Source organism: Sinocyclocheilus grahami, unplaced genomic scaffold, assembly GCF_001515645.1.
Source record: "Sinocyclocheilus grahami isolate Dianchi unplaced genomic scaffold, SAMN03320097.WGS_v1.1 scaffold18.1, whole genome shotgun sequence".
Lineage (NCBI taxonomy): Eukaryota > Metazoa > Chordata > Actinopteri > Cypriniformes > Cyprinidae > Sinocyclocheilus > Sinocyclocheilus grahami.
Window position 1 is genome coordinate 1258410 of NW_015505197.1, and position 13845 is coordinate 1272254.

The 13845-nt window shown below is 36.7% G+C and overlaps 1 protein-coding gene across 2 annotated transcripts; it reads right to left on the reverse strand.

The window, feature by feature from the left end:
- Positions 1-2598: 2598 nt before the first annotated feature.
- LOC107553075 (heat shock 70 kDa protein 12A-like) lies at positions 2599-13475 on the reverse strand. Of its 2 annotated transcripts, XM_016235169.1 has the most exons (6): positions 13218-13475; positions 8641-8727; positions 6640-6744; positions 6234-6492; positions 4985-5088; positions 2599-3583 (listed from the first exon to the last, which is right to left on the reverse strand). In XM_016235169.1, exons 1-6 carry the CDS (start codon positions 13291-13293, stop codon positions 2952-2954), a joined length of 1263 nt encoding a protein of 420 aa, XP_016090655.1. In that variant the 5' UTR covers positions 13294-13475; the 3' UTR covers positions 2599-2951. The 2 variants fall into 2 exon arrangements, with proteins under 2 accessions (XP_016090655.1, XP_016090664.1); XM_016235178.1 differs by lacking the exon at positions 8641-8727.
- Positions 13476-13845: the final 370 nt, after the last annotated feature.

Consider the following 13845-nt stretch of genomic DNA (forward strand, 5'->3'; position numbering starts at 1 on the left):
GTCCTGTAGCACTAGTGTGACATACTGATGGTAATTTTGTCACAGGAATCAGCAACTTTGTGATGTGCAGCTCAGGTTTCGGTACCATTCTCAAAGTTAGTCCTAAATGTTTGCGATGAAGAACATACCGAGTTTCTGTTTCAGACTAACAAATTGGTCACTAGTCCAGTAGCCAAAACCATCTGCTTTACCTCCTCATCATAACCTAAATGAATGAACTGGTTCTAGACTGGGCCCTGGAGGTAATAGACCAGAGTTTAAAAGCAAAGCAGTATGTTTTGTTCTGCCATGGTGTGTATATAAGACTAACGTAGCTGCCTTAACCTGAACTTGTCTCGCTAAGTTATTATAGAGTGCTATCCCAAATTGCACTACTAGCAATATGCAGCTGTATTTTGGCTCTATCCATGCAGAGTTTGCATCTCTGTGCACAAAATAGCCACTAAGACTACAAATAGACTATAATAGAAGCATACAGAGAATAAGGGACTGAGCCTAGATGAGTGTTGATGAGACAAAATTAACTCAGCTTTGTCCAAATATGAGAAGTTTCATCTTGTTGAGTTCAGTTGTGGATCAGAAATGAAATAACCAAATAAAATAACATGAATGGCACAACTATTCAAGCAAACGCCACATGGAAGGTCAGCAAACATGGTATTAATTGAGACTCCAAATCTTCATCTCTAGTTCATTCTCTATTTTTAATTTTCTCTTTCTTTCATCTATCCTTCTACACTGTCAACATTTTACTCAGCATTTTGTCTTGTTTTCCAGTCAAAATATCTAAACATACTTTAAACCAAAAATAATTACTTGAGAGGCAAAACTGCACAAGATATAATACTATTGAATTAAGTTTTTCTTACCCTATAGTTTTTTCTTTATTGTTGTAAGCATAAATCAACAATTTAGTGGTTTATGTTTGTAACAAGAAAATAAAAGAATTTGCAAAAAGATGTAATTATTAACATTACTCCAGCCTTCTGTCACATGATTCTCCAGAAATCGTTTGAATATGCTACTTTGGCGCTTAAGATACTTTTCTTATTTTTGAAAAGAGTTGTGCTGCTTAATATTTTTGTGGAATGCGTGATACATGTGTTTTTTTTTCTGGATTCTATGATGAACGTATGTTTACATTTGATTGAAATAGAAATCCTTTATAACAAATGTCTCTATAGTCACTTTGGCCATTTTAAAAGTAACAAACATATCATGTTTTAAGGATGTTTGGATATTTTTACTGGAAAACTAAAATGCTGAGCTTCTGCAGTGTGGGGTTTACTCGTCCCTCATCTTCTTCTATTGACTAAGGAAATCGATGCTCGCTTTGACACTGCGAGAGGTTGCCACGTCGACAGCCATGGCTCTTATCTCAGTGTCTCCAAACTGCATGAGCGTCTGGATCTCTCTTCGTGCCGCCGGACTCTCAGTACCGCTCACATCCAGCTTCAGTGTACCACACTTCCTCACGCCTGGGTCCGTGATGAAACTGACCGACTCTTTTTCTGAGCAGTATACGTGAATGACGATCACTTGCTGTGACGGCTTCGCCGGCGTGTAGCTGCGTTTTACCGTTTCACCCAGCGCCACTGACTGATCGACAGAGATGAATGTATCGAAGACATCGGTGCACCAGCGCGTACTGCCCTTCACAAGCAACTTCTCCGGCGGGTGCTTCCCCTCTACGAAACGGTTCAGGACGCCCACGCCGTAGGTGAGTGGAGAGCGGCGGACCTTTATGATGCTGGGATCCAGGCCGAACAACACCGCCCCCTTGAGGATGGTCAAGCCCACGTCATGCGGAATAATAATTCGGCTGCGGCCCTGAAGCATCTTCTGAACCGCCTGTTGCAGCAGAGCAGACTCTGCGAATCCTCCCACCAGGAAAAGAAACTTAATGTCTGTCACCTCTGGCCTATCGAATAACTCAGCTGGAGAACATATAGAAGAACGAAAGCAGAGAAAAAAATGAATTCGCCTTTGCGAATTAAAACAATTTTTTTTATTAGTCTATTACAAGATTCATCACAAAACATTTTAACACATGGGAATTTAACCAAAGAATGTTATGCACTCCTTCGGTTTTTATCAAAATGACAAAGACAAAAATCCAGTTTACTAGCAGTGTAGAATAAGGGACTGAGCCTAGATGAGTGTTGATGAGACAAAATTAACTCAGCTTTGTCCAAATATGAGAAGTTTCATCTTGTTGAGTTCAGTTGTGGATCAGAAATGAAATAACCAAATAAAATAACATGAATGGCACAACTATTCAAGCAAACGCCACATGGAAGGTCAGCAAACATGGTATTAATTGAGACTCCAAATCTTCATCTCTAGTTCATTCTCTATTTTTAATTTTCTCTTTCTTTCATCTATCCTTCTACACTGTCAACATTTTACTCAGCATTTTGTCTTGTTTTCCAGTCAAAATATCTAAACATACTTTAAACCAAAAATAATTACTTGAGAGGCAAAACTGCACAAGATATAATACTATTGAATGAGTTTTTCTTACCCTATAGTTTTTTCTTTATTGTTGTAAGCATAAATCAACAATTTAGTTTGTAACAAGAAAATAAAAGAATTTGCAAAAAGATGTAATTATTAACATTACTCCAGCCTTCTGTCACATGATTCTCCAGAAATCGTTTGAATATGCTACTTTGGCGCTTAAGATACTTTTCTTATTTTTGAAAAGAGTTGTGCTGCTTAATATTTTTGTGGAATGCGTGATACATGTGTTTTTTTTTCTGGATTCTATGATGAACGTATGTTTACATTTGATTGAAATAGAAATCCTTTATAACAAATGTCTCTATAGTCACTTTGGCCATTTTAAAAGTAACAAACATATCATGTTTTAAGGATGTTTGGATATTTTTACTGGAAAACTAAAATGCTGAGCTTCTGCAGTGTGGGGTTTACTCGTCCCTCATCTTCTTCTATTGACTAAGGAAATCGATGCTCGCTTTGACACTGCGAGAGGTTGCCACGTCGACAGCCATGGCTCTTATCTCAGTGTCTCCAAACTGCATGAGCGTCTGGATCTCTCTTCGTGCCGCCGGACTCTCAGTACCGCTCACATCCAGCTTCAGTGTACCACACTTCCTCACTCCTGGGTCCGTGATGAAACTGACCGACTCTTTTTCTGAGCAGTATACGTGAATGACGATCACTTGCTGTGACGGCTTCGCCGGCGTGTAGCTGCGTTTTACCGTTTCACCCAGCGCCACTGACTGATCGACAGAGATGAATGTATCGAAGACATCGGTGCACCAGCGCGTACTGCCCTTCACAAGCAACTTCTCCGGCGGGTGCTTCCCCTCTACGAAACGGTTCAGGACGCCCACGCCGTAGGTGAGTGGAGAGCGGCGGACCTTTATGATGCTGGGATCCAGGCCGAACAACACCGCCCCCTTGAGGATGGTCAAGCCCACGTCATGCGGAATAATAATTCGGCTGCGGCCCTGAAGCATCTTCTGAACCGCCTGTTGCAGCAGAGCAGACTCTGCGAATCCTCCCACCAGGAAAAGAAACTTAATGTCTGTCACCTCTGGCCTATCGAATAACTCAGCTGGAGAACATATAGAAGAACGAAAGCAGAGAAAAAAATGAATTCGCCTTTGCGAATTAAAACAATTTTTTTTATTAGTCTATTACAAGATTCATCACAAAACATTTTAACACATGGGAATTTAACCAAAGAATGTTATGCACTCCTTCGGTTTTTATCAAAATGACAAAGACAAAAATCCAGTTTACTAGCAGTGTTGTCCCTGTTTGTAGTTTTTGTTTGAACAGATTCAGATCACAGCTGGGCTCAACCAACATAAGAGCCAAGGGACTGAGTTCTGTCCCAGTTCTGTGAGAGTATTTTGGGCAGATTGTTGAGACTTCCCTGACTGGGCCAACGCTTGCCCTAATTGTGTCTCCCAGTGGCTCATTAGTTTATACAGCTTGACACATTCTACTAATGCCTGGAATACACTACACAACTTTTGCCCAGATTTTTGCCCCAGTTTGCAGTCTGGAGGAGTTGGCACTAGTTGTCTAAATATTGGGCATATACTGGGCAGTCAGCTGAAAATCACATAATATATTTTAGGCTGTTTTTCAGCTTCAGAATATGATTCCATGTTTTATATTTTGGGATACTATACTATACCATACCAATAAAAAGAAATATAAATATTAGATGTGGAAACTTAAATGAAAATGAAAAATGCTGCCTTGACAACTACTGAAATAAATAAGATTTAAGCTGAAGTACTAAAATAAATAAAACTAAAACTGAAATAAAATTAAAATAAAGCTATAAAGAAATATAGAAAAATTACAAAAAACTCACAAGAGACAAAAACACATAACGAAATTACTAAAAATTAAAACAGAAAATATAAAAAGAAAAGCTAATTCAAAATATTAATAAATGCTATAATATTATATAAAAATAATAAAATAACAGATTATATGTTGTTAAAATATTGTTGTTATACATGTTACTGTTATGTTATGAGATTGGTATGCTGAAAGATTATGTAATGTTATGTTATACAGCCTTTTAGCAAAATGTAGTCTGGAATGTCTGAAGGGATGAAAGGAATTTATATTATTTTCTCCTCTTTAAACTTTCAGCTAAATTTCTGGTTACTCTTGCTTACTGGTGCACCTTTACTGTGGATTTATACTTTTTGACAGCTTTCTGGTTAAATATTGATGCCATTTCATCTGACATACAAAGACAATTAAATAAATAACCATGATCTGATCCTGATGAATTAAATCATTTAATTAAATACTATTAAAAATGACATAATTAATCACTTATATAATTCTTATTTCAGTGTTTCATGATGCATGTAGCAAGCCCTCCCTTTAACACCCAAATACAGACAACTGACACTCCCATCTCACTTTAAACTCTAGAAATCAATATCATATTATTGTTCCAGTAAATTACTGCGTAGTTACTCACTCAGGTGCTGTATAATGTGGTCTATAGTTGGTTTGAACAGTGCATTCATTGCATCTGGATTCATCCTCAGCATGCCCTGCGAAGACCACTTCACAAAGTCCACACTGCAGAGGAGAGACAAAAACAGAGAGAGAGAGAGTTATAGACTGAAACAAATAACAGATTCTCCTCATTTGGCCTCGGTGCAGTTTAAAAGTCATCTTCACATATGGAAGAATATTGAGAAACTTGATATTATTGAGTTTACATTATTAGGTTTTCCACTGCTATAAAAGTCAGTGCATGTGTGCTAATAGCTGTGGTTTCCAGTAAACAGATGCACATATTCCCATATGGCAGCGCTGTGCAGTTTGATGTAGGGCTGAACGAGTCGAGTGCTCAGAGATGCCTGACTCGCAGGCTTGTTGGAAAAACTGTCCCATGTGAGACATGAGAGCTCAAAATCCATAACGTGCAAGTTAGAGTAGTCTTACTCATGGCTCGCAAATGATTATCTAATTACTGTGTTAGGAAAGAATACAAAAATTTAACCATTAAACGATGCAAATAATAAACCAGGTTCACATTTTCGAAATAACAGAAAGATAAAACTAGATAATTTCGCCTCTTAATTGGATTTTGTGTCAGATCTGATACGTTTGCTCAGGAAGCAGCCATTACAACTAGTTTTAGAAGACTCTAAATGTAATCTCTTGGCTGCGATGCTAAGAAATTATAGCCGCATGCATAAAATTATGATGCTACCAGACAGAAGCCTCTGTAAGCAATTATCTAATTAACAAAATTACTTGCCTATAAGCAAATCTGTTAGAGCTACTGGGTGAAAGTTACATAAATTAATATTCATGACGAGCTGAAAATAATTCATAATGTGCCCTCTCTCTCCCCTTTTGTAGATTTTCTTGTTCCTATGCCACTTGATTATGAGTGTTTCGCACATAGTCAGCAGTCACACACACAAACAAACATAGTATTCATTTAGCTGACTTGGCCATCTTTATTCAGGGCCTGATGGCTTATTGAATGGCTGTGTGTACGGTATTGACAGCAGTCATGAATAGACAGATTAACTCTCCAGGGGCTGTAGGTCACACATGCCTGACCTCAAAAGAGACAGACAACAATTACCACAAAGGCAGAGACAGCAGGACTCACAACAGTCACCACTTTATGAATACAGAGAAATGCATCAAACTTGACTGGACTGTATTAATGGGTGATTTCTACTACAGCGTTTTAAGACACTCACTTGCTCTTCCTCAGCGCATGCTCTACGCTGTGTCCTCTGAATTTCTTGTAGTAGTCGATGAAAGAGAAGGGCAGGTTAATATTCAACGGGTTGCTTCGGTCAGGAGTCGCCGCCCTCTTACGAGACTCAAACGCAATCATCAGATCCACCCAGGCAGCAGGACGCTTGATCTTAAACTGGTCAATGAAATCCTGTCCGAATATCTTACACAGGAGCTTCTCAAATTCATAATCTATACCGATAGAGCCGTATGGGCCTCCTGCGGAGAGAATGAAAGATAAAAATCATTTCGGATGATTGGAAATAGTGACATTTCAGAATAGCAGACCGCTTTTCATAGGAAATAAAAGCTTTTTAAGCAAAATGTTAATCTCAAGCTACAGGTCATAAAAGCTGTGTCTTATACCTGAGGCTTTGTAAAGCTCCTTCAAGTGCCCTTCCGGCATGCGGATCTGATGCACAGTAAGATCCACCGTCCCTCCTCCACAATCCACAACCACATAACGGTCACCTAGAGAGCACCAGAAACAACATTTGAGGGTCACCAGCAAAAAATTAATCAGGATGGATTTACATCTCGTCTGGTGACATTTGACACTTTTTCAGGAACTCTCTGCAGATGTTGGATGTGAGTGACGCTGACATGTCCGCCAAGTACATTGCAAGGTGTCAGAGGAACAGTGACCTACATTCAGGGGTCACTGATTGGTACCCTCAAGTAGAAGCCTTTGGAATTAAAATTCTATGTAGGTTCTGTTAAATATTCACAAACTGACTGTATGAGATTACTGTATATTTAAAGAGACAGTCCACCCAAAAAAATAAAAAATACATTTTACTCTCTCATGATGGTCCAAACCCATATGACTTTTTCCATAAACGAGCATACTGGACATTATGCAAAATATCTTCATTTGTATTCCACAGAAGAAGAAATAAAATCATATAGACATGGAATAAAATACAATGAGTACATTTTCATTTTTTAAGCAAACTGTCCCTTTAACATAGAAAATTTACTGAAATTTGAATGATTTTGAAGAATTTTAATTTGCGTGGGGGTTATTCCAGCAGTGATGAATAGGCAAAGTGTGCTGAGGCAATACTGATGGTTGAGCAGCTGCTGATTCAGACAGCAGAATAAGGGTAGGGCTCACCAGAGCAGGGATTTCAAACTAAGCATCTTATCTTCTCAGCAAGGGTGCATCTAGTCTCAATAGACACATTCAAGGACCACCCACAGTCTGTTTGCTGACTGTCCAATGCATATTACACGCAAAAATGTAATGTAATTTTACAATATAATACTGCCACCTTTTACAGTGAAAAAAATTAATAAACTGACAAGAAATTCACAGAATTGTCTGTGATAGCTCACATTTTACAGTTTTTGATTGACATAAATGTTTCGGTAACACTTTAGAATAGGGGACACTTATTCACTATTAACTACGACTTTTCCCTCAATAAATTCCTTATTTGCTGCTTATCAATAGTTAGTAAGGTAGTTGTTAAGTTTAGGTATTGGGTAGGATTAGGGATGTAGAATAAGGTCATGTAGAATTAGGCATTAATTTGTGCTTAATTAGTACTAGTAAATGGCTAATATTCTAGTAATATGCATGCTAATAAGCAACTAGTTAAGAAACCCTAAAATAAAGTGTTACCAATGTTTTTTGGTTTTTTTTACTGCAAATTTTAGTTCAACCTGTAAAAATGTTACTACTGTTTTTTTCCCTCTGGCAACCACAGCTGTTTTTATTTTTTTTATCATTTTCTTTTTTTTTAATCACAAATGTCACATAGTTTTTACAGTGTATGCACAGACAGGCTAAAATTCTAAACCTGTTGCCTATACACATTTTCCACTCTTTTAAATGCATTATCTATATACAACCACGCATTAAAACAAACTTTTTTTTTTACTGCAAATTTTAGTTCAACCTGTAAAAATGTTACTACTGTTTTTTTCCCTCTGGCAACCACAGCTGTTTTTATTTTTTTTTATCATTTTCTTTTTTTTTAATCACAAATGTCACATAGTTTTTACAGTGTATGCACAGACAGGCTAAAATTCTAAACCTGTTGCCTATACACATTTTCCACTCTTTTAAATGCATTATCTATATACAACCACGCATTAAAACAAACCAAACAGCAATTGGTCGCTTTACATGTCAGTCAGACAGTCTCTTCCTCTTTGAGTTGGTGGTTCTTGGGCAGAATAAGCTGCACTGAAGTACTTGTTTTTTGCTGTAAGGTCTCTGGCTATGTGAGACTAGTGTGCATCCTTCCTAAGAGCTTCAGAATTTAGGATTTCTTAACTTACTGTATGACAGCAGCATCAGAAACAGCAGGAGCAAAATACTACAAGAAAAAAAAATGTGTGTGAGAAGACAGACTCTACCTTCAGTGAGTTCAGACCAGAGCTCTCCTATGACATTCTCCACCAGAAAGGTACGGCTCTGTCGGTTACGGCGCACATGCTCCTTGGCTGGTTATTGACAGAGAGAGACAGGAAGTGTGTGTGAGAGGGAAGGCAGCGTGAAGCTGTTTGTGTGTGTGTGTGGCAGTTCTATAGGCAATGCGACAGGATGAAAAAGGAACATGGGCTGAATGTGGTTTCTGTAAGCAGGGGGATGCTGCTGGAAAAGAAGTTCCAATGGAATGCAAGACTCCTTTAACTTCAGGCAAATTCATGAAATTTCAAGAAAAGCAGTGAAACTGCTGTAATGTTTTGTTACTTACTTATCTAAAACTTCAATTTCAGGGACATCAAATATTAAAGTTCTGGTTGTACCGGATTAGCTGATAATTCTTTCCCTGTTACAGCCGATAATAAAATTCCATACAATTTAGAATAAATTACAACTTAAAACACTAAATATTTAAATAATTTTAAATGCTAAAAGTGAATTTAGACATCACAACATTATAAATGTACAGCATGAACAATGGATATTTCTTGTGATATGCTAATTATTACATTTAACAGTGTTTACATTGTTAAATTGTATTTTAAAGAGTAACTTTAATGACTATCCACAATTAAATATCCAATATCAACTGATACCAATAAATGAAAAAAATTGTCTAATATCGGACAATGACCGCTATGGTACCAATATATTGTGCATCCCTAGAAATGTTCAAACATGCAACTCTCTTTAGTTGGGGGGGAAAACATTTTTGTGCATTTTTCCTGTAATACAGACACTGTTAATCAAATGAATTGAAATAACCTGCATTAGATTATCGGATTCTAATTTAGATTACTACATTGTATTAACCCCCTGTGGCCCAACCATTATATGTTGCAAATAAGTAAATATTTAACTAAAAGCCTGATATGTAAAGTATAATTTTAGCTCAACATTGCAATTAAACCAGTAAGTCTTAAATATTTAGTGCATCTTTCCACGATTATTCCACTGAAAGACTTCCTCTCTTTTTCACTTTTGTGAACTTCCTGACTGTGACCAGAATGTAAAAATCTCTGTTCATTTACTGTGGAGGGGAAGATTGTCCTGGTCTGATAAAGGGCAGCTGGTCTGATGACATCAGTGGATAATGGCCATCCTGGTAGTTGTAAACATGCCCAAACAGGAAGTGTAAGCTCAGCATGGAGACTGACGGAAGAGTAACGGCATGGAGACTGACATTTCCTCAAGTGTACAGAAAACAGTGAAATGGACCAGCAGACCTTTTTTCAGTATAGTGACAGCTTCTGATGGGGGTGAGAGACCTAACCACTCACACTAGCAGTGTTTAAACCACACAACAGACTCACATCTGAAATTCCTGTACCACCTTGATAGCAAATTCAACACTCATTGCATTCGAAGCCTATTTTAGATGATCTAAACATCAAGTCAGTGACAACAACATGTGTGGATTCAACAAGAGATCATAAACTTCTTTGGTTTTGGATTAAAAAAAATATATAATAAAATAAATAAATAAATAGGATGCATTAACTTCAAATCAAAAAAGCACAGACAAAGAATCCTGATTTTTTTTTATCATGATTTCCACCAAAATATTAAGCAGCACAAATGTTGACATCAACTAACAATAATTAAAAGTTTAACAAATGTGGTTAAGAAACAGATTAAGACAGATTGTTAACATTTAACATTATTAAAATCCTTTGTTAAAATCATCATTGATATTCATAAGTAATGTTTCTTGAGCAACAAATCAGCACATTAGAATGATTTCTGAAGGATCACGTGACACTGAAGACTGGAGTAATGACAGCTTTGCCATCACAGAAATAAATTACATTTTAAAATATATTAAAATAAAAAAGTTATTTTATATTGTATTCATATTTCACAATATCATTGTTTTTACTGTATTTTGATCATATAAATGCACCCTTGGCAAACATAAGAGACTTCCTACAAAAACAGTAAAATACATTACTGACCCCAAACTTCTAAATGTCGTTTGAACATCTCTAATAAATGAAAAAACACATTCAGATGCTCAATAATTTCTGTGAGATATCCCTCAGAGGGACACATTATCCCCTGCCTGTCTCTGACCGCCCTGTACAGTATGTATGTCAAACAGACAGCCCCTCTGCGCTGCTCACTGCTGCCCTGCTCCACAATGGGTCACCACACTCAATTGCTTCCTGTCTCAGGCTCTCAACGCCATCTTAAATTAACCACGTTTTCATTGCTGACCATTGAATATCAAATATACAGGCTATCAGAGCACACATACTACTGCTGGTAGAGTAATCAATAAACACTACTCCTTTTGTCCTTCATCGATTCTTTTTCTCCCTCTCTATCTATAGAACAGCAGGTCAAATGCGATTTCACACTCCTTTCGAATGCATCATGATCATTTAGTTCACATATTTCACCTCTTTTATTTGTCACTGATTGCATCATTACTGCAACTTTTGCTGTTATTTTCAACTTAAAAGCACAAAATCCATCTGATCAAATTCTTTCTCTGTCACTCCTTTTTGTACGTGCAGAGGTTTAGAGTTACAGATGTGCTTGCTGATGACTGTAGAGCTGCTGATGTCATCAGACTGAGGTCACACGAAGGTCACTGCATATATGTACACGTCCACTGAAATAGTTTGTTACAGGAATGATAGTTCTGCTTTAGCTGTCTCAGACACATAATGGACCAAATAACATTCTTATCATTCTTAAATGCTTAAATGTTGACATTAACCAATAATAATTAAAATGTTATCAAATGTGGTTAAGTAACAGATTAAGAAATATTGTCAACATTTTTGGTATAACTGAAATTGTTTTCTTTCCAAGGTAATGCAAGGCATGACCTCAAACAATTACACGATTATGAATAAATGTGCATGCAAACTTAGGAAGAGAGAGGGAAAGGCATTGTGAATTTGCAAAGCTGTTTCTCATGCTGGCATCACCATTCAGCAGTGGTCCAAATGACTGTTACCTTCTGAATGCACATGAAAAATGACTTTCCATTGACATTTCTAAAATCACAGGCCACTAGAATGCTATATACTCAAGTGAAAATACTTTTTTATATATACAGCCCACTGTGTATGTGCATGTGCTGTCAGTCTGTAATAAGGACATGAGCAGGGCAATGGAGGTGAACTGGAATGGACTGAAAGGCATAAATACAGGAAAAAATGCTCTGCCTCTATACAAAACACCTTTATGCCTCAATTTGATGCAATTACATTTTACTTTGGTATGTGACATAAACTGTTTACAGCATATTTACTGTGGAATGTAGGATGTTTCTTCAACTATGGGCACTTCTGACCCTGTGGACTCCTTTAAATCACACTTTTCACACTCATACTAGTTTATTTCATTTGTCCATTTGCCTTATGGCTAATTTCATAAGTCACATTTAATCTAGAATCAGTCCAAAAAATACATATACATAAAAGGCATGTGCAAAGTAAATAATACATAAATGAGATTAATAATAATAATTATTATTATTATTATTTTTAAATGTAAACATCAACCCCTGGGAAAGTAAAGGTGCCCATAGTTGAAATACCACAAAATGGCATCTGTGTGTTCATGCATGGTAGTAAATACACTAGAGTTCAAAAGTTTGGGGCCTTTAAGAATACATTTTGAAAGAAATTTCTTCTGCTCACCAAGGTTGTATTCATTTGATCAAAAATACAGTAAAATAGTAATATTGTAAAATATTACATTTTAAAACAGCTGTTTAAATCTATTTTAATATTTAAAAATCTATTCATCAGAATTCTGACAAACGCATCTATTTGAAATAGAAATCTTTTGTAACAATACACGTCACTTTTGAGCAATTTAATGGGCCTTTGCTGAATAAAAGTATTTTAAAAGTTTTCAAAGTATTTCTTTACAAACAATTTATTGACCCAAACTTTTGAACATTAATGTACATGCAACATCCATCTATCCCTCCCTCCCACTGTTTTCTGCATGCATCATCACCTGGCTTCTCTCCCTCACTGCAGTGAGAGTTTAATAGGCATGTTGGACTGCAGGAATCCTGCAGTTCTAGTTCAGGATTAATCCTCATTTCACTTCTAGTTTAAAATGTTAGAATTGATTTCCATTGCACTGTTAATCTGGTTTAAACTCCCCTTTAGGAAGGAGTGGATGTTGGAAAAAAAATATTATTTTATACTGAGCAATGGAAAAACATCTTTAAAGTTACTACTTTGCTATACTTATTCAACCATTTTTGCTAGATCTGTCTATATCTCTCAAAAAGAAGACCCTACATCATGACCAGCCCAATTTAACTACAGACTATTTGGCCTTTTGAAGAACTAATCTCTGGTCAAAGGTTGGTGGCATCAAAACACATAGACAAAATTATACTCAACAAACATTTAAGTACTGTGACATAAACTTGAGCACGACTGGAACAGTATGAGTATGATTTGGTTTATCCTCATAGCAGAATGCTTGTGGTTCACCTGTAATATGGTAAAAGATTATATAGGTGGCTTACCCTGGGTCATTCCCATCCCAACATTCTCAGTCGGGCTGTAACCGTTCAAGGCCGTTTTGTTGCCCAAATCAACCATTTGGTGGAGACGGAGCTTTCTGCAGTAAATGGACGCAGCCTCTGGTTCCAGAGCAATGATCAGCTGATCAGGGTTTTCACGAGAAACCAAACCAGCCTAGATGAGTACACAGCACAACGGCAAGACATTAAAACAGGAGCCTGAAACCCAGGCTCATCTTGACTTATACATAAAACATACAAATGATTATAAATGAAGCTTTCATTTGATAAATATGAATAAATATGAACATTTATTCTTAGTAAACGTTAAGACTCCAGTAAATTCACATTTACTCATCTAAACATTTAACTGTACTTAATTGAAATAAATCGGTAAAATCGGTAAAATAAATGTTTTCTAATAACATTAAGTATAATAAGGGCTGACCTCAAATTGTATGTTTTTTCAGTATTGTATTTACTTTGCAGTTTTTAAATAAAAAAAACACAAATGGCTGGTCAGTTATATCAAGATCATTTTACCTCACTTCAAATACGAGGAAGTGTAAAAATGTAAAAAAAAAAAAAGCACACACACACACACACGCACACAGTGCTGAGAGACACTGTT